This window comes from Chaetodon auriga, chromosome 23, assembly GCF_051107435.1.
Source record: "Chaetodon auriga isolate fChaAug3 chromosome 23, fChaAug3.hap1, whole genome shotgun sequence".
Classification (NCBI taxonomy): Eukaryota; Metazoa; Chordata; class Actinopteri; order Chaetodontiformes; family Chaetodontidae; genus Chaetodon; species Chaetodon auriga.
The window spans coordinates 5,938,493-5,965,050 of record NC_135096.1 but is presented as its reverse complement, the minus strand read 5'-3'; the positions used below and the strand labels follow the sequence as shown (position 1 = coordinate 5,965,050).

At 44.2% G+C, this 26,558-nt stretch overlaps 1 protein-coding gene across 1 annotated transcript in view; it reads left to right on the top strand.

Moving 5' to 3' along the window:
* LOC143316072 (NACHT, LRR and PYD domains-containing protein 3-like) overlaps window positions 1-26,558 on the top strand; it is a 165,425-nt gene that overhangs the window by 63,936 nt on the left and 74,931 nt on the right. The window contains exons 6-8 of the mRNA XM_076723786.1: window positions 23,853-23,977; window positions 24,085-24,222; window positions 26,266-26,388. Coding sequence (XP_076579901.1) covers window positions 23,889-23,977; window positions 24,085-24,222; window positions 26,266-26,388 — 350 coding nt within the window. The 5' untranslated portion in view covers window positions 23,853-23,888. The remainder of the gene's footprint in view (window positions 1-23,852; window positions 23,978-24,084; window positions 24,223-26,265; window positions 26,389-26,558) is intronic.

The window sequence follows — 26,558 nt, the reverse complement described above, 5'->3', positions numbered from 1 at the left end:
AAGTAAATAAATGGCTAGAGACTGTAGAGAATATTTATAGGATGGAGAGGGTAACTTATAGAATTAATAAGAAAGAAAAGTTGTTGGAAAAAAAATGGGCTGGTTTAAGTTAAAGTAACTAGATATATCCTCTGCATACAGTAGAGAAAAAAGGAAAAAACTACTTACCGTTTATGTGCGCATTTATATTACTGTTGTATTTGTTGTAATTGCATGCGTATTTTTTGCTGGGTAATGTTATTTTCTATTTATTTATTTATTTTTTGGCTTACTTTTGGCGTTTCTCATATCTTTCAGTTGAGTCCGGTCAGCAGTCCTGACCTGAAGAAAGACCAGAAAACACTCACAGCAACATTCAGCTTTGATTGGAACAAGATCCAGAATAAAATCAACACACAGCTGAAGGTTCAAGTCAACAGTGTTTCCACAGTTTAATGATCACAGCTTCCATCTTTAAAGGACTGGAAGTGGAAGAAGTTCACAAAGTAAATGAGGAATCTTTTCAATCATTTTCAACAAAGTTCATTGATCAATTTATTCCAATAACCTGAAAGACTGATGTGACTGAGATCCTGCACAGACTCAACTGATCTGTTCAGCAGTGTTTCTCTAACAGGAGGAGACTCTCCCTCCTACAGAGGACACAGAGACACTGAGGAACCAGACCTGGACCTGGACCAGAACCCAAAGCCAGGATAAAGAGGTTCAGTGAATGTGGTGTTGAAGGTGTGGAGGTGGATCAGTGAGTCAGAGGAGACTCTGTAGAAGGACAGAGTGCCAGCAGGACAGTCCACATACACTCCTACTCTGTGAGAGACAGAGGAGGAGGAGGAGGAGGAGGAGGAGGAGGAGGAGATGGATGTTATTCTGTTATCGTGACAGACAGAGTAACGACCATGAGAGCAGTCCAGTCTCCAGGACTGATCATTTTCTCCAAACAAACACTCTCTCCTGCCTCCTTTCCTTCTGATTCTTCTGTAACTCATTGATAGGGGGTTATCAGAGATGTGAATGAGTGATGTCACAGTTTGAAGATGGCTGAATGTGCTCTGCTTTGTTTTCATCAGTCAAATTAAAGACACACTTACACTTCCTCAGACCTGGTCTCAACCATCGGACTCCAGCAGGCTCCACCCTGAAAGGAGGAGGGGGGTCAGAGCAGCACCTCCTCTTTCAGCATGCAAACATGGACGTTACATCACTCTCATACACACAAACACAACATGTTGATCCGGCCTGCTTCTCCCTGCTGCCCCTAAACCTCTTCAGCTCTGCTCAGACACTGACAGCGACACTGATTCTCTCTCATCATTAAATCTGCCTTCATCAGCTCATTTCCTCATTTCAATCTGTTGCTGACTTCTATTCTAAGCTGCTTCACTCATTGATCGCTCTCTCGCTCTCCCACCTGTGATGATCAATAAGCAGTCTGACTTTGTCTTCACTGAACAAACCAACAGAGCTTTAATCATTGATTATTGTACACGGTTCTCCTCGTCGTGTCCCATATGTGACCATGCTTCATGTGTTCATTGGAAGTGTGAATACTGTCAATAAATTCAATATTTGAGACAAGTCATCATGTTTGCTGTGAAGACCATGTTCAGTCCAATTGTTCTCCACTGATGAAGGAACAGTCCAACATTTTGAGAAAAACACTTGAATGAAGCATCTCAAAAGTCCTGCTCTGTCCTGTGGTTGACAGGTTCCAGCAGTTTGAACTAAATAGAACTGCTTTGTACTTATTGGAAGCTTGTTTTTATGTCTTTTGGGGACAAAAAGGACATTTGTCAAACTGACAGACAGTTCTTTTACCATGCAAAGATCTGTCCAAACTGCATCAATTATGACCAACAGGTCATTATCATGTTTGTTCCTGGAGATGTTCTCCTTGAGACCTCCAACACAAATCAAAGTTTGAGTCACAAACAGTATCACGACATGTTATCAGCCACCAAAAACTCTGCTGGTCAAACTGAAGACTTGTTGGTGGTAATGAATTTGGTTGAATGAAGTGGACGTCTGCTGACGAGGTCCACGTCCCTCAGGTTGTCTCTGGTGTTGAGGGAAACCTGTGCTGCTCTCGCTGTGGTCACTTGTCTTAGATCTTGAAGGTTGTTGTCACCTTCCTCATGTCTTAATACATCAACAAACAGTTCAAGTGTTATCAGCCATCAGGAATTAGTTTGTGCTCACTTGATTCTTGGTTCAGCTTGATGTTGTTGAGTAAAATGAACCATGAAAACACAACATGAAGTGAAACAATCAAGGTGATATCTGATATTTTAACGGTGATTGGAACAAGATCCAGAATTGAAATCAAAACACAGCTGAAGGTTCAAGTCAACAGTGTTTCCACAGTTTAATGATCACAGCTTCCATCTTCACTCATCTTCACAAATATGTCCTTTTCATGTTCAACCAGTGTTTATGTTGTGATCAAAGGACAAAGGTTTCCTACATGTGTGATTGTTCATGTCTCACTCACATCCACCATCAACCAAAAAGACAGACAACATGTTTCCAGCTCTTCCTCCTCTTTCACACTGACTGACTGTGGCTGCAGCAGCCTCTTCATACCTGAGAGTGTCCAGTCTGCAGTGAGGATCCTCCAGTCCAGCAGACAGCAGCTTCACTCCTGAGTCTCCTGGAAGATTGTAGCTCAGGTCCAGCTCTCTCAGATGGGAGGGGTTGGATGTCAGAGCTGAGGCCAGAGAAGCACAGCCTTCCTCTGTGATCAGACAGCCTGACAGCCTGAAAACACACACAACAACACACATGGAAGATCATCTGAGGGTCCTGCTGTGTCTGTCAAACTCTTGTTCTCAAAATGCAGAGATCTGATAGGCTGAGCAGCATCACGTGGGAGGATTTACAACAGATAATAATTCTCAACAGTTTCTGTGTTTGAGGTCAACGACGTCACACTCAACACTTCACTTCCTGAGGTCCTCAGCGACACCTTTGTGGTAATTAATCATGACTGAATCAGGAATAAAGTGACGTCCACTAATCAAAGTCACATGACAACAAAACAGAAATGAGGATTTCCATCTCAGCCAGACTCCATGAATAAAAGGAACATTGAGAGAAAAAATCTGCCAGTCAATGTATGTATGTGTCAAACGTGTGGATTTCTGAGGTTAAATAAAGACGTCAACACGTTTACAACAAACTGTAACTTGATCTGACCTGAGAGTTTCCAGTGCACAGTGTGGACTTTCCAGTCCAGCAGACAGCAGCTTCACTCCTGAATCCTGCAGGTTGTTGTTACTCAGGTCCAGCTCTCTCAGACTGGAGGACTGGGATCTGAGGACTGAGGACAGAACTTCACAGCTTCTCTCTGAGAGGTTACAGCCACTCAGTCTGAAGAAGAAGAAGAAGAAAAAGAACATTCATTTTAAAATGTTGAGTCTCTTCTCAGCGTGTGTTCAAATCTTTGCTGTTCCATCATAAACATGTTGTAGATGTGACAATAAATCATCACTGAATCAGGAATAAACAGACATCCAGAAACCAACATCACATGATATAAAAAAATGAATCTGGGAGAAAACGAGGCTCATTTATATTTTGAGTTGTTGTGAAATGATGTTCTGAAATAATTTCACAGCCTTCAGTCGAACATCGTCTTTTGTGTACATGTAAAAAAATAGTATGCACGAATCTGAATGTGTGAGTGTTGTGTATCGATGATGCAGCAATGAAGTGAAGATGATGAAGAAGTTCTCCGCCGATACTGTCTTGTTCATAAAGGTTTATTGAAGCAAGTACAGCATCTCAGACAACATGTGATGTCTGGGTGGTTTCAGCCAATAGAATCAACACACACATACAGCATCTCAGACATGCATTATATAGGGGAGTTGTGTTGACACAACTAACACAGAAGGGTTAAAAAAAAGACCTAATATGGTCATGGCAGAGCCTATACTGCAAACAAGACAACAAGAGAGGGCCTAATATGGTCATGGCCTCTCAACCTTTAGGTTAAAGGTATTTACGAGCGACAAGAATCTCAAAGCCCTGGGGGAGGAATGTCCTAAAGAGAAGAGCAGATACTACATGAGTTTGATTGAAAAAATCTCACAAATGAAAGTTCAGCTGTAGAAATATTTTCCATGTTTGAAAAGATGTTGTGCAAACAGATAATCTGAATATACTTCAGATATTTTCAGCAGTGAAGTTTCAGAGTCTGAGAGACCGAAACACAAATTTCCTATCTTTGTGAGTGACACTGAAGTTTCATTTACAAGTTCACTGAGCTGGTAGGAAATAATTCACTGAGCGTCTCTCAGTCCACGCAGGCGTCCATTCATTGTCCTCATGTCTGTAAGAACACAGCTGTGCTGCTGTTCCACTGACTGAAAGCTCAGAGTTGTGTGATATATTCAGAGGAACAGTTTGAGTCAGCCATAGAGGCTGTGTTCTGTGGAGCTCTGGTTGTGTCTGTGGCCTGAGATCTGACCTGAGAGTTTCCAGTGCACAGTGTGGACTCTCCAGTCCAGCAGACAGCAGCTTCACTCCTGAATTCCGCAGGTTGTTGTTACTCAGGTCCAGCTCTCTCAGACTGGAGGACTGGGATCTGAGGACTGAGGACAGAACTTCACAGCTTCTCCCTGAGAGGTTACAGCCACTCAGTCTGAAGAAGAAGAAGAAAAAGAACATTTATTTTCAAATGTTGAGTCTCTTCTCAGCGTGCGTGCAAATCTTTGCTGTTCCATCATAAACATGTTGGAGATGTTGATTCATTGTTTTCACGTCTGTAAGAACACAGTCATGTGTCCTTCATGAGCAGGCACGTGCAGGGGGGGGGGCGGAGGGTGCTTGAGCACCTGCCCCTTTGCCCCTTGGCACCCAAAGTGCCCTTTTGTCAGAGTGTTTTTTTTTTTTTTTTTTTTTTACGGCTATGAGCGTATAAAAGTCAGGTTGTGTTCCCGAAAATATAATAAAATAATAATATTAATAAAAAGAAATAATAATAATAAAGATCGGTCGGTCACATGACGTCCATAACGTACCCTCATTATGCGCTCACTGCCCTGACGCGCTCGGACATGCCCAGCTGGCAACGAGTTGTCAATCCGAAGACCCCAGACGGCCGAGAGAGTGGAAAAACTGACCCGGTAAGTAGGATCTGCAACGTTATTTTTTTGTGCACACAGTGTCATCTTGATATGATGAAGTGAAATGAGCAATGAGCATCCTTTGTCGTCCAAATCTCCATACCTTATCTGCCTCTCACAAGTTAGGCTAGCTCACCACAGCGTGCGTGCTGTGGGGATAAAGTCGGTCGGGACGGGCTTTTGTTGTTGTTTCTGTACCAGTAGGCTACTCTTGTTATGGGGAAAACGCATAGAGACACATCATGTATTATTTGACAGTCAAGCAGTTTTCTCCCTGTGTCTAGAAGCAATGAGGCATGTGGCTAAGGTTAGCCTATATTTTTTTTTCCATGCATGGCATATGTCTCCACCGCGACTCTCTCTCTCTCTGTGTGTGTGTGTGTGTGTGTGTGTGTGTGTGAGTGAGAGAGAGAGAGAGAGACTACTTTTTTGACAGGCTTACTCAAAAGTGATGCAAGGCATGAAGAAATTATGCCTTAGGCCTATGAGAAATATATCCTATAAATATAAGTGTAATGCATAAGAATTATATAACTTTTAAAGTCTGTATTGGGCAAAGTTGATAGTCAAATTAATTAAAAGCACCGATATTTAAATACATGATTTACTTCTGTACCGTGTTTCAAATCTGTGCTCAATGTGCCCCTTTTTAACTTTGAGCACCTGCCCTTCCAAAGGTCTCTGCACTGCCCTGGCAGGCAGTGCAACGCCCGGGAGTGAAACAAGCAATGGCGCGGTAGGATACATGAGTCATTTGTCTGGACAAACATTCGGACAGACTAGGTCCCTGATTCTGATTTAAGCAGAACGCAAGGAAAAAAGAGTCTTTTGGTGAATGTATTCCTTCTCCATAAACAATATGAAAAGACACCAAAAGAGGAACTGCCTCTCATGCTGGCTGGCCTTGGAAAACGTACTCTAACCATCTCTGAAAACATGACACATTCAGAGGTATGCTACCATTCATTTACTGCCTTGTGTCAAGTCATATCTGAAGAGAACACACATCTAAGAATTCATCTTCAGGCATAATTGAATTCATATTTGCATGATGAAATACACAGTGGTTCATAAATCTAAGTCAATGCAATAAAACTTTAACCATGCTTTTATCTCTTAAGTTTTCAGATTTGCTTGTGAGTGCATATCCAAGACTGGCAAACATCTGTGGTGGCTGGATGCTGCACAAGTCCACAGGTATGTAGGCGTATACACTGGATTAACGCTGTTTCAAAATACTCTGCCTCCCACTGTTTGCTCCAGGGGAGGACGAAAAGGAATATTCTTACATTTTAAACTACTTTTCATTGAACATGAACATCTTTTGCAAGAAGTACAATGTTGAATGTAGCACTGAAATGCACTTCCTTTTTCTTAAAGGTGGATGCAGCCTTCCTCCTGGAAAGGAGCCGCCCTGTCTTCAGTGAGATTGGTTCTGCCGAGCACCAGATGGAAGTAAACATCATGAACTTTCTCCAGGACTACCTTCAGGAAATTGAGGATTCTGGTATGTTTTAGCCAAGATGAAATATAATGTGACCTCTAGGATAACACAGTTTCATGAAACGAGACATGGAGGGCTGACAGATGGATGACTTGCATAGTTATGTTGGCAATAACTAGAGGTGTCTGAACAGTTGCCACACCATAAAGCCTGTCATCCAGCCACAACAAATGCAATTTTTGTCAAAATCTCCATGTAGTTTCTGCTTTGATTTATCACTTACATACATGCAAGAATCACCTCATGATTTTGTTGAATTCACTTTGATTGAGGACACCTGCCTCTCCATCTGTACACACTCATTTCCTATCAATGTATGTTGGTACCTCAGCATCTTTCCTGGTGTTGTTGTGCTTTCTTCTCTCATAGGTTCCCGTGGATCATGGCTGTGCATGTAATGTGGATGATGGACATGGTCCTCTCATGTTTATGTCCCAGTTTCATACTAGGCTGACAGTCAGTTGTTTTAGTGATCTTGTATGATTTAGTGGTCATTACATGTCTCAGTGTTTCGGGTGGACAGGTGGATCAGAGTTTTTCACAGGTTGACCAGCAGTCAGCCTGCAGCAGTTTTTGCTGGTTTCTAACAATTTTCAGTGGGTTCAGAAGGGATTTCTCTGGTTTGATTGATTTTACTTTGCAGTTGTCAATGAGGACTTCAATATTGTCTTTATCGTTGCTATGGAAACCAATGATCTCCCTCAAGCCCTGAGCTCAGTGGAATGTTGATGTCATCTCTGATAGATCAAAGCCACTTTGTGACGTATCAAAGGAGTGGACCAGGGCTTTGGAACACAGGTCCTTATATGGACGAGGTTTCACTCCAGGTGTTGCTGGATTGACCTGAGAGCTCATACAGGATTCACCTGAGGATTTTGTTGAATTCACTTTGACTTTACTAATTTGCAAGTGTTTTCACACAGATGTATTGAGGTGTGACAGATTTTTCAAGAGGCTTTGAGCAAGTGCATTGTACTCTGACTCACAACTGGACAGTGCTACGGTTCGCTTCTTTTGGTTTTCCATGCCACTAAAGTGCCACCCTTCGTTAGGCTCATATAATAACCTGATGTACTTTGTCTATCAGTGACATCAGCAGGCCAATCCGTTTCAGTGTGTGCTTGTATACTCAGGTTCTCATCACTTTTCCTGTAGCACAACTCCTTGTTAATTGTGCCTTTGAGATACATCAGTACAGCTTAACTGTACTCCATTGCTGTTCGGTAGGTTCAGTAAAGTACTTTGACTATTTGCTTACAGTGCAGCTCAAATCAGATCTGGTACACACAATCAAATAGATGAGGCTTCCTACTGCCTCTCTGTATCTTATGTAATCATTCATCAGTGCTGCATCATCCGTGTAGTTCAGTTTTTGTTCACACGGTGTGGATCTAGGTTTACAATCCTGCATGTTGAACCTCTCCAGGATTTTTTCAACATACTTTGTCTGTGACATTGTCACACAGTTGTCACTCTGGTTAAAATCAATGCCAAGAAAATATCTGAGTTTGCCCAAATCCTTCATTTTGAACCTTGCTGTAAGTATGTCTTTCACAAGCTGCAATGCATTTTCATCATTTACTGCAATGATGAGGTCATCAATCCAAATAACCATGATCACCTTATCATGTTCTGTTTCCCTTGCGTAAACACAGTGGTCAGCCTGGTTCTGTACAAACTTGTTTTGGATTAGATAGTCATGCAAAACCTTGTTCCAATTCCTGCCTGATTGTTTTAGCCCATACAGTGACCTCTCTAGCTTACACCAACTTTTCATTTGTGTGAGATTTCACCTCGTACCCCTCTGGCTGTTCCATGTAAATCTCACAGTCTATTGGTGCATTTAAGTAGGCTGTTTTTACAACCATTTGCTGCAAAATCAAATTTTCTTGCTGTTTTCTGCATCAGCACTCTGATACTAGTCAAGTTAGCTGTAGGAGAAAATGTCTCCTCATCATCTACACCCATCTTTTGACTGTATTCCTTAGCAACATATCGGGCCTTGTATTTCTCAGATCCATCAAGATTGTTTTTAATAGCATACACCCATCTACCCCCCACTGCTTTCTTTCTGGACTTGATCAGTCTCGTCATCAGACACATATTTAGACATTCTACAATCTGTGTATCTGTCTGGCATCCTTCTCTCTCTCGAAGGGTAACACCTGGGCTCAGGCTCACACTTGACCTCTACTGGCTGTGGTTGGTGGCGGCTCACTCCAGGCTGGTGGCTCACTTCAGGATTATGTTCTAGTGAGACATGGTGATCTGGACTTTTGGACTTGTACTGTACAAAGTCATCTACAGATGTTAAGTTAGTCTGTGTCTGCTGCCCTACACCTGTTTTAGCCACAAATTTTACCACCCTGCACTTCTGCACTTTCTTACTGTCAGGAAAGTAGACAATGTATGCTGGACTGTTTTTGTCATACCCGATGAAAACACCCTTTTCACACCTTGGATCTAATTTTCTTTTGTCTTGTTTTAAAGCAAAACACTCAAACCCAAACCTCTGCGTTCTAGGCAGGTTCGGCTGTCTGCCTGTCAGTGCTTGGATTGGTGTCTGCTTTGTGCGTTTATTAAAACATCTGTTCCTCTCCACAGCAGCAGTCTGGACTGCATAAGTCCACAGTTGTTTTGGCAGATTACTTTCAGTCAACATGCACCGTGCCATATCAAGAAGTGTGCGCCAATTGCGCTCAGCAGTGCCATTCTGGTGAGGAGAGTAAGGTGCTGATGTCTCATGTCTAATCCCATGTTTAATGAGTAGAGCCTGGTAACCTTTTCCTGTGTATTCAGAACCATTGTCAGATCTGAAACACTTGATCTTGCCGTATGGGGCTGTGTCAGCTAGAAACTTCTCTGTAGCTTTTTAAGAAATACTCAAACACTGTACTGGAAAAGTCATCAGTGAATGAAAGTGCATATCTGTGACCATCTCTGGACTCTGGGTGGATCGGTCCTGCCAAATCTGTGCGTACTAGCTCTGGAGGTGTTTTAGCTCTCGTATCAGGGTCTCTGTTTCTGGTTTGGAAAAATATCCCCAGAGTGCACACTTCACAATGTGGAGGTTTGTTTGTTGGACCTTTAATTTTCATACCATCAACAACACTTTGTAACCTCTGAATGTCATCATAGTTGCAGTGCCCCAGAATCTCATGCCATGTCTGCATATCAAAACATCCCCTGCATTGGTCATCACATTCATCATCATCATTATTTACTGTGTGAAAATAATATGATCTGTGATGTACCTGAATGTGTTACGTACCGTCTCTATGGATCAGAACGTCCTTTCCCCCCTTGAAGATCACGGTGGCTCCGCTGGCAGTGGCTGCTTTCACCGAGAAAATGTCTTGTGGATAGGATGGGATGTACAGAGCTGCCTCAGCGTGGTGTTCAGATGTCTGCCTCTGCTGTCAATCAGACAGACCTCTGTATCGCCGCAGTGCTCTGCCACCCCCTTGCACCTCGTGCCATCAGCCAGCTCCACGCAGTGTGTATCGGCCTGGGACTCCTCATCAAACCTCTTGAACTTGGCGAGATCTGTGATCATATGCGATGTTGCCCCACAGACCATCAGACCCCTCGCGTTGACACCTGCTGCGTCGTCTCGGTCTCTGCGCTGTTTCCTTCTGCAGGTGGTGTCCCGGTGTGCGGTGTTCCTGCAGTGACTGCACCACAACTTGCGCTGGCAGGCTCTGGCCAGGTGTCCCTTCAGGCCGCATTTGAAGTACGCCAGGTCCGCTGCTGCCCTCTCTGCTCCCCGGTCACCTGTGCTGGCAGGTCTCCCCCTCTGCTGCTGCATGCGCGCCTTCATCACGTTGTCATCTGTTGCTGCAGCCTGCATCTTCTGTGTCCTCGTAGCTGCGTAGCTTTGTTTTAAACTCGGCAAAAGATACGTTCTCAGTACGCTGTGTAATATGAACCGCAAATGGTTTGAAGGACTCAGGCAGCCCCTTCAGAACCATAACGTCACTTAACGTTTCTCCAACATTTCTCAAAGCTGTGATTGTGGTCTCAGCGCGGATCACATATTCAGTCACACTTTCACTGACTGACTTTTGAAGTGATGTTGGTTCTGTGTAAAGGTTGATAATGCGTAGCTTTCCTTTACCTTGGTAATAGTCCCTTTAAATCTTCAGAGCTTCTCACCCGTCGTCTGCCACCTCTCGCATTACCAGCGATAGACTTTTGTCATTCAAGAACTGGATAAGTTCTGCATATGCCTCGGCATTCTTGGCTGCATCCACTGGCAGCTCCTCTGCGTCTTCCGTTTCGGTGTCATTTAAAAAAATGTTATTCATGCCCTGCAGACGAAGGTGGCCCAAATATTTCGTCTCCCATAGTTCGTAATTCTTTTCCTCTCTGTCAAATAGGAGCCGAGACCAGCGGCTTGTGTCTGTGATTCTTCTTCTCATGGTGCTAACAGCATCTAATCATCACACACGGTGGAAACACGCTAAACTGTCTCTGGATTACTTTCGGCCCATAACCTGTTGACAGAGTAGGGCTATACAGCAGCACAGCATTGTCAACCCAGAAGTTAGAGAAAGAAGCACCGTATACAAGGAGAAATGAATCGGGGACGCTCTGCTGTTTCCCAGGTCACCTACACACAACTGAACTCAGCTGCGGGTGCGAGACTTATTAAACACGCCCACAATGGATATCAGACAGCTGCAATCAGTCAGTCCTCAATCAACTCAAACAATCAATAAACATAACATAACATTAAGTTTGCCCATCATAAACACAAAATAATAAATGAACATATAAAAATTGGAGCGCTGACTCAACACATGCACATAGAAGTAATCACTCACTGAAAATTGGAGATCGGATTGCAAGTCATGTGTGCATGTACCTTTGCCTTTTTCCTCTCCAAAATCCTTAAAGGCCAAGCCCTTCCAATTCTGCTCAGCGACTGAGCGGATGGGGAGATTTTTTATTCACCCCGTGAGTTCGCTTCATTCATTCTGGTCGGCGTTTACATCCCGCCGCAAGTCATCGTGCAGGACGCACAGCGTATGCTCGCGGACCAGATACTGCGTGTGGAGCGGACCAACCCGCACTCCTTAGTTATTGTCCTTGGCGACTTTAACAAAGGTAACCTCACCCACGAACTCCCTAAATACAGACAGTTTATCAAATACCCGACCAGAGAGGAGAACACTCTGGATCACTGTCACACCACCGTCAGGGATGCTTATCACGCCGTCCCCCGTGCTGCACTGGGCCACTCTGACCACGTCATGGTGCACCTGGTTCCTGCGTACAGGCAGAAACTAAAGCTCTGCAAACCTGTAGTGAGGACATCAAGGAAGTGGACCAGTGAGCCTGTGGAGGATCTCCAGGCGTGTTTGGACTCTACTGACTGGGATGTGTTCAGGACTGCTACCAACAGTCTGGATGAGTACACGGAGACTGTGACGTCCTACATCAGCTTCTGTGAGGACTGCTGTGTTCCATCACGCACCAGGGTGAGTTACAACAATGACAAACCCTGGTTCACAGCCCAACTCAGGCAGCTAAGGTTGGCAAAGGAAGAGGCCTTCAGGAGTGGGGACAAAGACAGATACAAAGAGTTGAAGTACAAGTTTAGCAAGGCGGTGAAAGAGGCTAAACAGCTGTACTCTGAGAAGCTCCAACACCAATTCTCAGCTAACGACTCTGCGTCTGTCTGGAAAGGGCTCAGGCAGATCACTAACTACAACTACAAACTACAAGCCAACCTCTCAGTTGGCTGAACTGTCGGGCACATTTGAGGAGTGTTGGTGACTATGAATCCTCGACTCTGAAGGTGAAGGCATAGGCTGACACAAGAAGCTGGATCTTTGCAATACTCCTCGAGCTCTGAGAAGTCCCAAACTCTGCCCTCTCTGGCAAATAAGTTCTGGGAGGCAATTGCTCTGGATGCTTCTTGCTCCCTTTCCTCTTGTGTGTTGGTTTTCATACACACCCTCTTCAGATGCGTTGGGCGGTGGCCTATGATGTTTTGTAACCCTAAATGTCCGACCGACACATCGCTAATTCCTCTGCCTGTTCCACTGTTATAATAAATAGCGGTGCAACTTGGTGGCTGTTATCCTGCTAATTTCTGTGTGGTGTGTGAGCGTGTCAACAGGTTGAAATGCCTGAAATGTCTAATTTCTCATAACAATGCATTAAGACACACAGAATATGGTTAAAATGTCGACTTTTTGAAGAGCTGACGGGCCGCATCTTACCTTTCCATCTTCCAAGTCCTTCTGGAAAGTTTTAGCCCACCCTACACAGCATCACTTGTTGATCATGCACCCTCTTAGCTACCATGGGACCAAGACAGGCGTGTTCAGTGCCCCCAAATTAGGGGGCACACATTTATGCCATTGATGTGTTGTTGATGTGTGTTTGTGTTTGTGTAGGTGTGAGTGCAGCTGCTTATGCACACTGGAGCAGGTCCCTGCTCACACAGGGACGACAAAGGATCCAAGGTAGGTGAAACAGTAGGTAAGAGTAAATTGTTTATTGATGAATGTATGTTTTTATTGTTGTTGTTTGTGAATAAACTAAACTGCTAGACAGCATAGTTGTGTTAGACATGGCGTATTATCATTATTATTATTATTATTATTATTATTATTAGTAGTAGTAGTAGTAGCAGTAGTAGTAGTAGTGGTAGTATTAGGAGATCAATGTAATTAAAAAGTAAATATTAATAAAGTAATAACACTGACAGTAAAGGTTCAAAATCGAAGCACACACCAAGTAATGAAATAACATTGGAAATCAAAACAACAGAGAATAAAAAGATTTGACAGGTGAGGAAATCAAACAAACCTGAAAAAGGGTGGGTCTCTTTGTCTGTCACGGCACATACAGCTGGTTAATCTAGTGTGTTTTCCTGATTTCTATCATTCAGAAATCTCTTAGGAGCTGGCTCCAGAGGACTCGCTGAGTCTGTCCCAGCTGCCAAGCCTTATCATTTGTCTCCATCTACTGGTCAACAGTCCAAACTACAGCCTCAGTCTTTTGGCCGATCCTGCTTTTGCGACTGAGCGTCTCTCTGTCATTCTCTCTCTCTGTCTGTCTGTATCTCCCTCTTTCTCCCTCCCTCTCTGTATGTGTAATTGAACAATAATGAGTGATAACTGTATGAATCGTATTTATTCAAAGTCACAATGTTTTTCATGAAAGTTAAATGAAGTGTCAAGATGATATTGTGATTTCAAAGTAATAAAATCTAGATGAAATTCCACTTCAGGCTTAGGTACAAAACACACAAAGACACACACAAGTCAACAGCAAACTGTGACAAATCTCAACTTAACAACTTTCTGAATTGCTTAAGAACACACACTAATCACTGCAAAAGAACACGTCAACAACAACATGTTTTTTCTAAGAGTGTTATGAACAGAACTGTAATTGTGAACAACAGTTTGATGAACAATTTCCAATGAACAGTGAACATAAGCTATAAATCTAGATGCAATACCACTTCAGGCTTGCTGGGTCTAAGGACAGAGGATGTCACACTTTGTACAGACTGTAAAGGGTGTAAAGGGTTAGACCTTAAATGTACATAGACTATACAAAGATCAGAAATCTACACAGATTGGTTTGTCAGTTCCGTCTCAGGGAATCATCTTCTTCCTCTTGCTCCAGTTGAACTCTCAGGCGTTGCGCATTTTCACAGCCAAATCCTGAGTGTGGTCTGTGCAGGTCCCCTCAGCGGCTACCGGAGGGGGCGACGACAGACAGGCAGACACAGACAGAGCGGTTAGGATGAGGCAACATGAGGGGAGGTGGCGAATCAGAGGCAGGTTAAGGTCAAAGGTCAAATGGGAATACGACTACCTTTAGGTTCGGTTCCAGGTCCAGATCCAGCTGCAGGGTCAGACAGGAGGCTGGGGAGACGAGGGAGGGTGGGTGAACAAGACAGCCGAGGACAGAGGACATCCGGAGCAGCCAGGAGTTTGTCTGCAAGAGAATGACAAAAGAGTAGCATGCAGCATCATCCCATCAACATTTTATAACTTGTATACAAATTTTCTGAATATATTTGTAACCCAATAAGGTCTTGGCTAAACTCGAGTTCAACTGAGTCAACAACCCGACAACGCCACCCTGGGAATACATCATGTTATTAATTATTACTTTGATCACACAGGTAAGATTCACAAAGAATTAACAGAGACGTGGTTTTGAGTTGATAAAAAGAGTTTTCTTTTGTTTTTAATCTCCTTCAGTGATGCAAAACATCACAAACAATATGACATAAAAGAACATAAAACTGAAGGAAGATTGTTCAGTGTCTCGGCTTCAGTGATTTTTAAATAATTAAAAACGTACTAAGAAGAACCTAGAAAAAAAAATAAAAATATGAAGATGGAGGGCTTGACTTAAAAAAAAAAAAAAGAAACATACAAAGGTGTCACATTTTTAGGTTGGCATTAAAATAAAACACTTCAAACAAAGCACACTAAAATATAAAAGAACACACAAGGGAATAAATAAGTCAAATCACACAGCCACCTTTTACACGGTAAAGCACAAGGCCACCTCTGTATGAATCAGCCAGTTTTAAAATGTAGTTACACAAAAACAAGCCTCACAACCCTAAAACAAGCTACAATCTTTGGTAAAATGTAAAACCTATTAAGAATATACAAAAAAAACATACATAATAAAAGATAGACTCAAATCACTGAATCAAACCTCGCACTTAAACCCAATAAAAGAAATTAAAAACTCAAGTGAGTTTCAACAAGCACAAAGCAGCAGTGGCAGTCACTGCTGCAAAGACACAAACACAGGTTAGACAATCTTGCTGTCTGTGTGTTGCTCACTGAAACACTACAACAATAGTAAAATTACCTTGGCTGTACAACACCCGATCAACGCTCAAGTTGACCGACCGTGGACACAAACACGGACAGCGAGAGAGAGAGAGAGAGAGAGAGTGAGAGAGAGAGAGAGAGAGAGAGAGACAGAGAGAGATCGGCTGGCGCGCCGCTACCCGCATTTATGTGCCGCTAATGGTGCTGATTGGGAGCCTCGCTGCAGGTGCGTGACCGGAAGAAGCGGGGACGTTACTGTTAGAACACAGCGGTGGTGGGGCAGACCTAACCTGCCGGTTACATATAGAATGTATCCAACACCTACTCTGCTCTGTCCAGGGGCGTAGCACCAAATTCTGGGCCCTGTACACTCTCAATGTCAGTGGGCCCCTATCCATGCCAGTGCACGAGGCGCGTGGGCAAAAAAAAAAAAAAAAAAGACAAAGACAAAAAGAGGGTATTTATTTAAAATTAAAAAAGCATAAATAGGGTTTTAAGCTACACTGCCACATTGGTCAGGTCAACACTTTCACTAGCCAGTCTGCAAACTATAGTCTCTCTCTGCTGAGCAGTTAGCTTGTCTGGCCACAGTCCTGGGTCCTCTGACAACAACTCTGCATTTCCCTCACTTGGCCCTTCCTTTTCTCTCTCCCCAGCCTCCTCACTACTCTCAAACACATCTATAAGCATGAAACACACATGATTTACGTTAGCCTCAACCTGATTATAGTCTCACATGTAATGATGCATCTTACTTGATGATAGTACTGGCTGCTGCTCGTTTCAGTTGAAACTGCTAGTACACATGATTGCTGATAATAACTTAAAGTTGCCTCTATGAGCTCACCTTGTCTCACATCCTCAGACTCACACCCTTCCTTGCCTTCAGCATCTGATGCAGAACTCTCTACATCTACAAGAATAAAGAATTGGTATTAGCCTCTTAACATACAAATAACCCAGCCTACTTTTTGAAGCAAGCTCACTTTGTATTTCTAGAGCCATTTCAGTGCAAGATAAACTGCTAAAAATAATGAAACATATGGCCAAGCATCATTTTTTTGTTGCTGTAGGCTGAGCTCTAAGGCTGTCAACCAAACAGTCATAAGAGGGCGCTTGACAGCGCTTCACATTTACCATTTAGAACAAGTAGAAAGATAATGTGAAAGGTTGCAAATATGTTAATTAAAAGTCAAACATGAAGTAAACAACAGATAAACTTTCCTACAATAGATGCTTAGACTAGCCTAATTATTTGCTATAACACACAGTATTCTTCATGGTCAGCAAGTTGCTGAGGCAAAAATGTTTAAGCCATTTTTCAGCCAGATTGAGAGGAATAGCTAATTGTTGTATGTTCTCACCACCTACACCTATCTCTCTCTCTCTCTCTCTCTCTCTCTTTCTATCTATCTATCTATGGCAAAAATGTATGGCAAAAATCATAATCACAATTATTTTTGATTGATATTGAGATCACACTTATTTAACATGATTATTCATTGGCTTTGGTAACATCATGAATTTATTGAGCACTGATAATAGCTTTTAAGTACAGCACTACTCTGCACTGTTAAGGCTTTTTACCAGACAAAAATAAAGTCTCAGCACAGAGTTTTACTTGTCAGTAGACAATAGGCTGTAGCACATGGACTGAACCAAAAGGCTAACTTACTTTAAACTTAAGGTAAACAACTCGGATTTAGGCAGCAATTCTACCAGCCAGCAGCTCTCTCTCTCTCTCTCTCTCTCTCTCTCTCTCTCTCTCTCTCTCTCTCGAACCAACATACCAACGTAAGGGGGGGTCGGAGGGGGGAGCTCATCTTCAGAGGATCCGCCAGGACTGGCCACTGCTGCTCCAGCTGCTGCAGCTGCGCCACTGTTTGTTTCTGAAACTGGTTAATAGTGACAAATAACGTTATCCTAAGCTGCAAGCAGCCTGGTTGGAAACTAGCAAAGCTAAAGACTTCACATGAGCATACAAACATCGGCAGCAGCTGTCTCTAGTGGACTACCTTAACTTTATTTGGATTTTGCATAACAAGCAAAAACTCGGTTCACCTTTTGGAAAGAAAGCAGTCAACAGCTGCCTCCCTTCATTCTGCCTTTTTTCTTTTGCCTTCCGCTCTTTCTTCTTTTGATAGCCCGATTTTTGCTTTTTGGGCAGCTTGCTGTCTAACCCCCAGGTCATTCAATCTGGGCTCACTGACGTTACACTTGTCGCCGGTCGCTGTCGGGCGGACTAAACCATTTTGCGCGTCCAAGAGGGGGGGCCCCCCAGAATGTCCAATATGTTGGGAGGACTGTGAAATAAAGTTCATTCTCTCAGTTGATGTTATAAATATATTTGAAATAAATTATGACACCAATTAATTGGAGGGCCCAATTCATTCGAAATAAAAACATCACCAAAAAAAAAAAAAAAAAAAATCAGGATTGTCATGGGCCCCTCTCCCTACTCGGGCCCTGGGTAGTCAGGTCCACTTTTCCCCCCACTACCACGCCCATGGCTCTGTCCCGCATTAGTGTTTCATAGGCTGCTCTATTCAAATATGCTGCAATGAAAAAAGCACAGGACTAATGGATCACACTGACATGGACAGACAGACAGACAGACAGACAGACAGACAGACAGACTCTCTCTAGGTGTTAAAGGAGTATCTCATTGTTCTTTAGCAGTGGGTCCAAGACTTCAACACAGATAAACTGTTGTGTCCGTAGTCACTTGTCTCCATCTAGTGGACAAAACCAGCCATTGCACCCACCTTAGGAAGTAACAACGACCATTAGTCCTACACTTACAAACCATTAAAAAGCAGTGATTTTGACCTCAAATCCAATTGAAATGCAATCAATGGAACACAACAACTATTGTTAGCAGAAGTAAAGTGTTTTTTTTTCTTTTCTCTATTCCACAAAGGGCCGAGTGGCCGAAGGTTTTCTTTCGAGCCGAGCAGCAGCACAACAGACTTGACTCATTTCATCAGCTGATCCCAGTCTTCAGACAGCTGATTTGTCAGACTGCGTGCTCTTGATCGGTCGGAGGAAAAAACCTGCAGCCACACGGCCCTTTTTGGGAATAGTTTGGACGTGCCTCTGCTAGAATGAAATGCATTCCGTGGTACCTGCCCCCCTTTCTCTCAAAGCGGATAAGTGGTCTGGTGTAATAGTCAGTACGCTTACGGGACCCAAATTATTATTTTCTCCCTGTCTTCTGCTTTTATGGCTCCAATGTTTCACGGGATCTCGAGCGTTTCTCCATACAGGCCTGTAACAGTCTCCAAACCGCTCACTTGGAGGAGGAGCGCGGCGATGAGGAGGACACACATGCAGCTGGCGGACAACAAGTGCATCCCTGCGACTCTTTCAGATCCTCAGTCTGTTCGCCCAGTTCTTTGTTGAAAGCCCAAGAACGGTCCGAAGCAATCTTCAGTTCACAGTCAAAGTATTTATTGAGGTCACATATAAAGTAATACAGCGCTGGTCTCAGACTGACAGAGCTCCCGCAGGATCTCCGCCAGAATGAGCATAGTTGTCAGACAAAAGTTCACATTTATCATGTTGGGTTTGACCAAACCCTGTACAATAATCAGATATACGTTACAGAATATAATTGGTCAGTTCCCAAGGCCTGGGCATACCATATCTTTGTTCTGGACATGTGATAAACAACCTGAATGAGGGTGTGTTGTGTGAAGCGCGTATCTAAATGCAATGGACATCACAAACAGAGAAGAGGAGACAAGACTGTCAACAACCAGAGTGCCACCTGCCTTTTTGTTATGAGAAGTGGAGAAGTGGCTCTCACCAGTCATGTTATCCTTACGACTCTAGGCTATGAAAGACATTCATGTAGGTTAAAGATCATGGGATGAAAACACATGAGATGACCTTAAAGGGCCTGATCTTTACAGTTTCAGCTCAGTTCCTTCCTTTGTCTCCTCCATGTTTCTGTGGCAGGAAGCTGCTCTTTAGCTTTTCTTGCTTGTGTAGAAAGAGGAACGATCAGCCGGCCTGTGAGGAGCCACGTTCCTCTGACGGTCTTTGATTTGAACTTCAGGACCCAGAACTCCTGCGTGGTGATCTGGTCACTGACCAGGTGAGCCTGTGAAGCTCAGTGTGATGCTGCCCTCTGGTGGCTGCAGCAGTCTGTGCTGCTGATGGTTTGTGTGGATTTTCATTGTGATGGTTGACTTTGAAGAGTTGCTGCTGGATGTTGATGTTTGTCTTCTTTCTGTTCATGAAGCTTTATTGAAACAGGAGTCCGTCTCTGCTGGTCTTTAACTGGAACAGCTTCAAATATTCTCACAGCTTCACACCATGTTTTCATTGGTTTGAAGAAAACTGTGTTTAAAGCTCAGTCGCAGGCAGAAATGAGCACATCCAGAGTTTTTGAAGACGCTGATTGATTTTCTCTTCAGTTCCTGAAATGAATCCAGTGTGAACCACCAGAAATAAAGACAGACTTGCTGCATTGTTAATGGTGTTGAGTTCCTCAGCTGCTCTGGAGGACGGGCTGATAGCAGGACCTTTCTTCTTGTAGGCAGTGATGGTCCTGAGTGGGTTCCAGACGGCTGCTGGTTCTGGTCTTGGTGCTTGAATCAGCTCTGAGTTCACTGAGCTGTTTGGTGAAGCAGGGCTTGTGGTTTTGGACCTCATGATGGTTTTGGTTGTGAGGCAGACCTGCTGACAGAAGCTGATCTGGAGGTGCAGCTCAAAAAATTTGAATATCATGAAAAAGTTCAATATTTTTTCAGTCATTTCAGAAAGTGAAACTCATGTATTCTGTAGATTCATGACACACAGAGTGAAATATTGCAGCCTGTATTTCTTGTGGTGTTGATGATTACGGCTTACAGCTAATGAAAACCCCAAATTCAGTCTCAGAAAATAAGAACATTGTGAAAAAGTTCAATATTGGAAACTCATGGCGTCACACTCTGATCAGCTAATTAACTCAAAGCACCTGCAAAGGTTTCCTGAGCCTTTAAATGGTCTCAGTCTGGATCAGTAGGCGACTCAATCACAGGGACGACTGCTGACCTGACAGATGTCCAGAAGACACTCATTGACATACTCCTCAATGCTGGAGGCTGGAGTCAACAGACCAACGTGTCCTTGAAATGAGCTACAAGTGTCACAGTCCTCGTGTCAAGCCACTCCTGAACCTGGACTAAGGAGAAGAAGGACCATCGCTCAGTGGTCCCAAGTCCTCTTTTCAGATGAAAGTACATTTTGTATTTCATTTGGAAATCGAGGTCCCAGAGTCTGGAGGAAGAGTGGAGAGGCACAGAATCCAAGTGGCCTGAAGTCCAGTGTGAAATAAATCAACATACTTTTCACAAGTTGGATTTTTTTTGTTATAAATCCTTTTTTTGGATTGATCTTATGAAATATTCTAAGATGTTGAGATGCTGGATTTTTGATTTTCATGAGTTGTAAGCCATAATTATCAAAATTGAAACAAGAAAGGCTATAAATATTTCAGTTTATGTGCAATAAATCTAAAATATGTGTGGTTTTCACTGTTGAAATGACAAGAAAACATGAACTTTTCCATGATATTCTAATTTTTTGAGATCCAGGTTCTGTGCTGTGACATTGCGAGTGTTCTGAAAATTAATGGAGGTCTGAGTGCCCCTTTTAGTGTTCAGAGGGGGTCAGACAGGGCTGCTCTTTGTCCGGCATGCTCTACTCATTAGCCATCGAGCCTCTGCTTCAGACGCTGAGATGTGATCTGAGTAGTGTTCGTTTAGCTGACTGTGACGTCTCTCTAAATTGTTAGCATTCGCAGACGATGGCATCATCCTGCTCAACACGCAGAGAGACATCGATACGAGAATACAGTCAACCTGTTCACTTCAGTATCATCAGCCAAAGCAAACTGGGGGAAGAGTGAGGCGGTCATGGTGGGGACAGGCTGGGAGATCGGCTCAGGCTACCTGGAGGATTAGTCTGGAAGAAAGGGGGGCTAAAGTATCTGGGAGTCTTTCTGGGCAACAACATGTTTTTACAGAAAAACTGGGAAGAAGTTTTAGAAAAGGTCAAAGGTCAGCTCATGAAGTGGAAGTGGATTTTACCCAAAATGTCTTACAGAGGCTGTTTTCTGGTCATTGACAATCTGGTTTCTTCTGCTCTGTGGCATCGGTTGGCCTGTGCTGATCCTCCAGCTTCTCTTTTATCACAAATTCAGAGAATTTTAGTAGATTTCTATCAGGACAGGTTTCACTGGGTCCCTCAGAGTGTCCTGATCCTTCCTAAGGAGGAGAGTGGACAGGGTCTAGTCCATCTGGCCAGCAGGGGAGCTGCTTTCCACCTCCAATTCATCCAGAGACTGCTCACTGGGCCTACGGACCTGGTGTGGAGAGCAACATCCTGTTGCATCCTGAAGCGGTGTGGTGGTCTGGGACTGGGCCTGGGCTGAACACCTTATCTCTGCCAGCCTTCTACAGAAGTGTTTTTACAGTGTGGTCTCTACTGAGAAAGCAGAGGCAGGACCAGGACGACTCTCTGTGCTGGCTCCTGCAAGAACCTGTGCTGCATGGAGGAAGATTGAATGGTCCCATGCTCTGGAGGACGCCTCAGGGAAGTCACTATACAAACTGCCGGTAAAATCCTTGAACCAGAGCAGACGGGCGTAGTGATGCTCCGTGGAGGACATACTGCAGTTTAAACCCTGACTTTAAACCTGCATAGAGGTCTTCATACAAGCCTCCTTTAACAAGGAAACAGGCAGACTTGCAGTGGAGGATCCTCCATAGCATCGTGGCAGTGAACTCCTTCATCTCTGTGGTCAACGCTGCCGTAGAGGACAAATGTCCCCTCTGCAGCCACAGAGAGACAGTGTTTCACTGCTTCTCAGAGTGCACTCATCTTAGGGCTCTGTTTGTGTTGCTGAAGGCCTTTTTTCGTAGATGTGAAGAAGTTTTTACGCAGCAGGTTTTTATCTTTGGTTTTAAGTACACTCGCCAAAGAAAGAAAGAAGTCAGGTACTGGACTTTGTCTGAGGACAGGCTAAGATGGCGGTGTGTGTGAGCTGGAGGAGTACAGTGGAGGAAGCCTTGAATGTTGATGTGGTTCCTGTGTGAGAATGGTGAAGTCCAGACTGCTGAGTTCAGCTTTTACAGAGCTGCTCAGGACCTGGACAGTGTCCAGGCAGTGTGGGGTTATGGGGGGACAGAGGGACAAATCATCTTTGATCATGTGACTGTAACACCTCTGGGAAGAAGCATATTGGTGTGAATGTCACGAAAAAAGACTTTATACAGAGAACAAAAAGATTAATAAACTTAAATCTCTCTCTCTCTCTCTCTCTCTCTCTCTCTCTCTCTCTCTCTCTCCTCCTTCCTGTCTGAACTTTACTTTCACTTCTGCCTTCGGTGTGTCGCAGTTTGTTTTCTCCTCTGATGCTCCAGCTGAAGGTAAAGTAACTCGTTTTAGGTGTTTTTTTACTCAAGCTGTTGTTAGCTTAGCTTCAGCACAAACGGCGTCGATCTGCAGCTCCGTCCATCGTTTCTCCAAAGTCTGAGTTTAACTGTGAACTCTGGATGAAGGAGCTGAAAGCAGCTCTGTTAAAAACATCGGGCATGTTGTGTGGATGTTTGTGAGTGTAAACGCTGGAATAAGAGCAGAAGCAGAGCGAGTTGATCCTCAATAGTTGATGTGGAGACAGCAGGAAGGAGCATTCAGAGGGCTGTGAGGAGCTGAAACCTTTTATTTCTCAATTCAATCTGTAACTGTGTCACTAAATGAGCTGTCAGAGCTCTGAACTCTCCTCCAACAGCAACGAGTCTCACTTCTTTTTCTCACTTTGTGCTTCAATGTGATCAAGAATCAAATCAAAGATTCCTCTTTTAATATGACCTGAGAGGGCTTGATTGAGACAGGCTTTTATTTTGAAAGGATCTCTCAGTGGTGGAAAGTAACTAGTTTACTCAAGTACTGTTATTAAGTACAGTCTGGAAGTACTTGTACTGTACTTGAATATTTCTGCTATTTTGTATTTCTCCTGAGTAAATATTTGACTTTCACCTTCACTTATCGATGATCGAGGATCATTCAGGCGTAAAGAAACTTTCAGTCATGTTAAATTTACTGAATATTCCACAAACTGAAGCTTCCTGTCAGATTCAGTCAGTGTGTGTCAGTGGATGTCAACGGTCGTCCAGGCATCAAGTGTGTGTTCACTTCACTGCAGCTTCATGGCGCCATCTAGTGGACTGATAGAAGTACAGCAGCTCGGCCTCACACTGCTGTCTGACTGCATTCAGCTGACACTGATATGAAAGATGAGATAACAGCCAATCAGAGGAGGAGCAGCTGATATTTGGACAGGAGAAACCATGAAAGGATGATTTCAGCTGATGTGCACATGAATGATTTGTGTTTCCTCTCCAGATCAAAGTGTGTGTGAGCTGACGTGAGTTCAGCAGCATGAATCGGTGTGAGGACAGAGAGGAGGGAGTCCGTCCCTCGAAAACCAGTCTGTGTGGGGACGATGACGGCCAGACCGAAGCTCAGAGGTGAGACCAGGATCTCTGACTGTCCAGGACTCGTCTCCATGTCCGAGCATTGAAATCGCTCCACCATCATTATTCACACTCAAAGCTCTGTGTGTGTTGTGTTGAAGGCCAAAGCAGCAGGACCCACCAGACTCTGCTGGACCTGGACCTGGACCTGGACCTGGACCCAGCTGTGTATCCTTCAGGAGTGATCAGTCAGTGGGTCGCTTCATTGACTTTCAACAGCAACATGTCTCTGACAGACAGTAAGTTGTTCTCAGTATTAAACTCATGTTGGACAATTTGACCTGAAATGTCCATATGTCCTCCTCATGTTGTCCACTGCTGATGTTTGTCCTCATTAAATCCAGTCTGACCAGCTGTCCTTCTAATGTTCATGCTGGCCTAGAATGATAATGAAGGTTAGAGCTAGATTAGTGTTAAAGGACATTTGTCCAGTCTGTCCCTAAACAACACTGACATGTCCACATGTGGACACTGAAAGCTGAGGATAATATTTAACAGCTTCTTTGCACGCTTTGAAGCTCAGAATAACACACAGCCACAGAAAACACCACCACCTCCACACGACCAGCCCCTGCGCTTGACTGCTGCCAGCGTGAAAAGGACACTTTCCGCCATCAACACCCGGAAAGCAGCTGGCCCAGATAACATCCCTGGCAGAGTGCTGAAAGACTGTGCAGAGGAACTGAAGGATGTCTTCACAGACATCTTTAACACCTCCCTGAACCAAGCCATCGTCCTATCAGGCTTCAAGGCTGCCACCATCATACCTGTGCCGAAGAAATCATCACCATCCTGCTTCAACGACTACCATCCCGTAGCACTGACTTCTATCATCATGAAGTGCTTCGAACGACTAGTCATGTCACACGTCAAATCCACCCTGCCCTCCACCCTGGACCCATACCAGTTCGCATACAGAGCAAAACGATCCACAGAGGATGCAATTTGCTCTGCCCTCCATCCAGCCCTCACTCACCTTGACAAGAAAGACTCATATGTGAGAATGCTGTTCATAGACTTCAGTTCAGCATTCAACACCATAATACCTCAACAGCTCATCTGCAAACTGGACAAACTAGGCCTCAGCACCTCCCTCTGCAACTGGCTGCTGGACTTCCTCAGCCAGAGGTCTCAAGTGGTGCGTGTTGGCAGCAACGTCTCCAACAGTATAACCCTGAGCACAGGGGCCCCACAAGGCTGTGTGCTCAGTCCGCTGTTGTTCACCCTGCTGACCCACGACTGCACACCAACCTACAGCTCCAACCGCCTGGTGAAGTTTGTGGACGACACCACCTTGGTGGGGCTCATCACCAAGGGCGATGAGACCCACTACAGGAAAGAGGTCGAGCTCCTGACCAAGTGGTGTAAAGACAACAATCTCCTGTTGAATGTCAGCAAGACCAAAGAGATTGTTGTCAACTTCCAGAGAGGCCCCACACAACACCCCCCACTGACCATCGAGGGCGCTGCAGTGGAGAGGGTGAGCAGCACCAAGTTCCTGGGGGTGCACATCAGTGAGGACCTCTCCTGGACCACCAACACCGCATCACTGGCCAAGAAAGCACAGCAACGCCTCTACTTCCTGCGGAAACTCAAGCGGGCGAGCGCTCCACCACCCATCATGACCATATTCTACAGAGGAACCATCGAGAGCATCCTTTCCAACTGCATCACTGTGTGGGGTGGGAGCTGCACTGATTACAACAGGAAAGCTCTCCAACGCATCGTGAGAGCAGCAGAAAGGATAATTGGTGTGTCACTCCCCCCGCTGCAAGACATATACACCACCCGCCTCACCTGCAAAGCCATCACAATCATCAGCGATGCAAGCCACCCTGCACACATGTTCAGCCTCCTGCCCTCTGGCAAGAGGTACAGGAGCCTCCGTTCCCACACCAACAGACTCTCATACAGCTCCCCCCCCCCCCCCCCCCCCCGACTGAATGTGTAAAGACTTTGCACCTATTGCACATGCAAATTGCACACATTTGCTGCTATTCCCTACCATTGCAACACTATTATACTACTGCTGCTACAACTTATTTATTTAATTACAACTTATTTATTTAATATTACCTAGGGTTTAGATTCTTTTCTTTTTTTTGTCCTGTTGTCTTGTTGTCCTGTTGTGCTTCTGCACCTACTGTTGTCTTGTCTATGCCGGGAAAGTGTGAAACGCAATTTCAATTCCTTTGTATGTTAAGTACATGTGAAGAAATTGACAAATAAAAGTGACTTTGACTTTGACTTTGATAATGGTGGTCTTCCTGTGTGTCTGACAGGATCTATGGCAGACAAACCTCTGCTGAACCTGGACCTGAACCTGAACCCAATGGCGTGTCCCTCAAGAGCGACAAGGCAATGAATGGCTCTGTTCATTTCAAACAACCTCGCCCTGACAGACAGTAAGTTGTTTTCATGCTCACATGTGGAAGCTGCCCAGTATAACCAGTTGTCAACTATTGACTCCAGTTGAACATTTCCTCCACACACACGTTCTGACTGATGACTGCCTGAGTATAAAACAGTGACTTGGTTGAGGCTAACAGATGCTAAGGAAGGCTAACCCTGATTC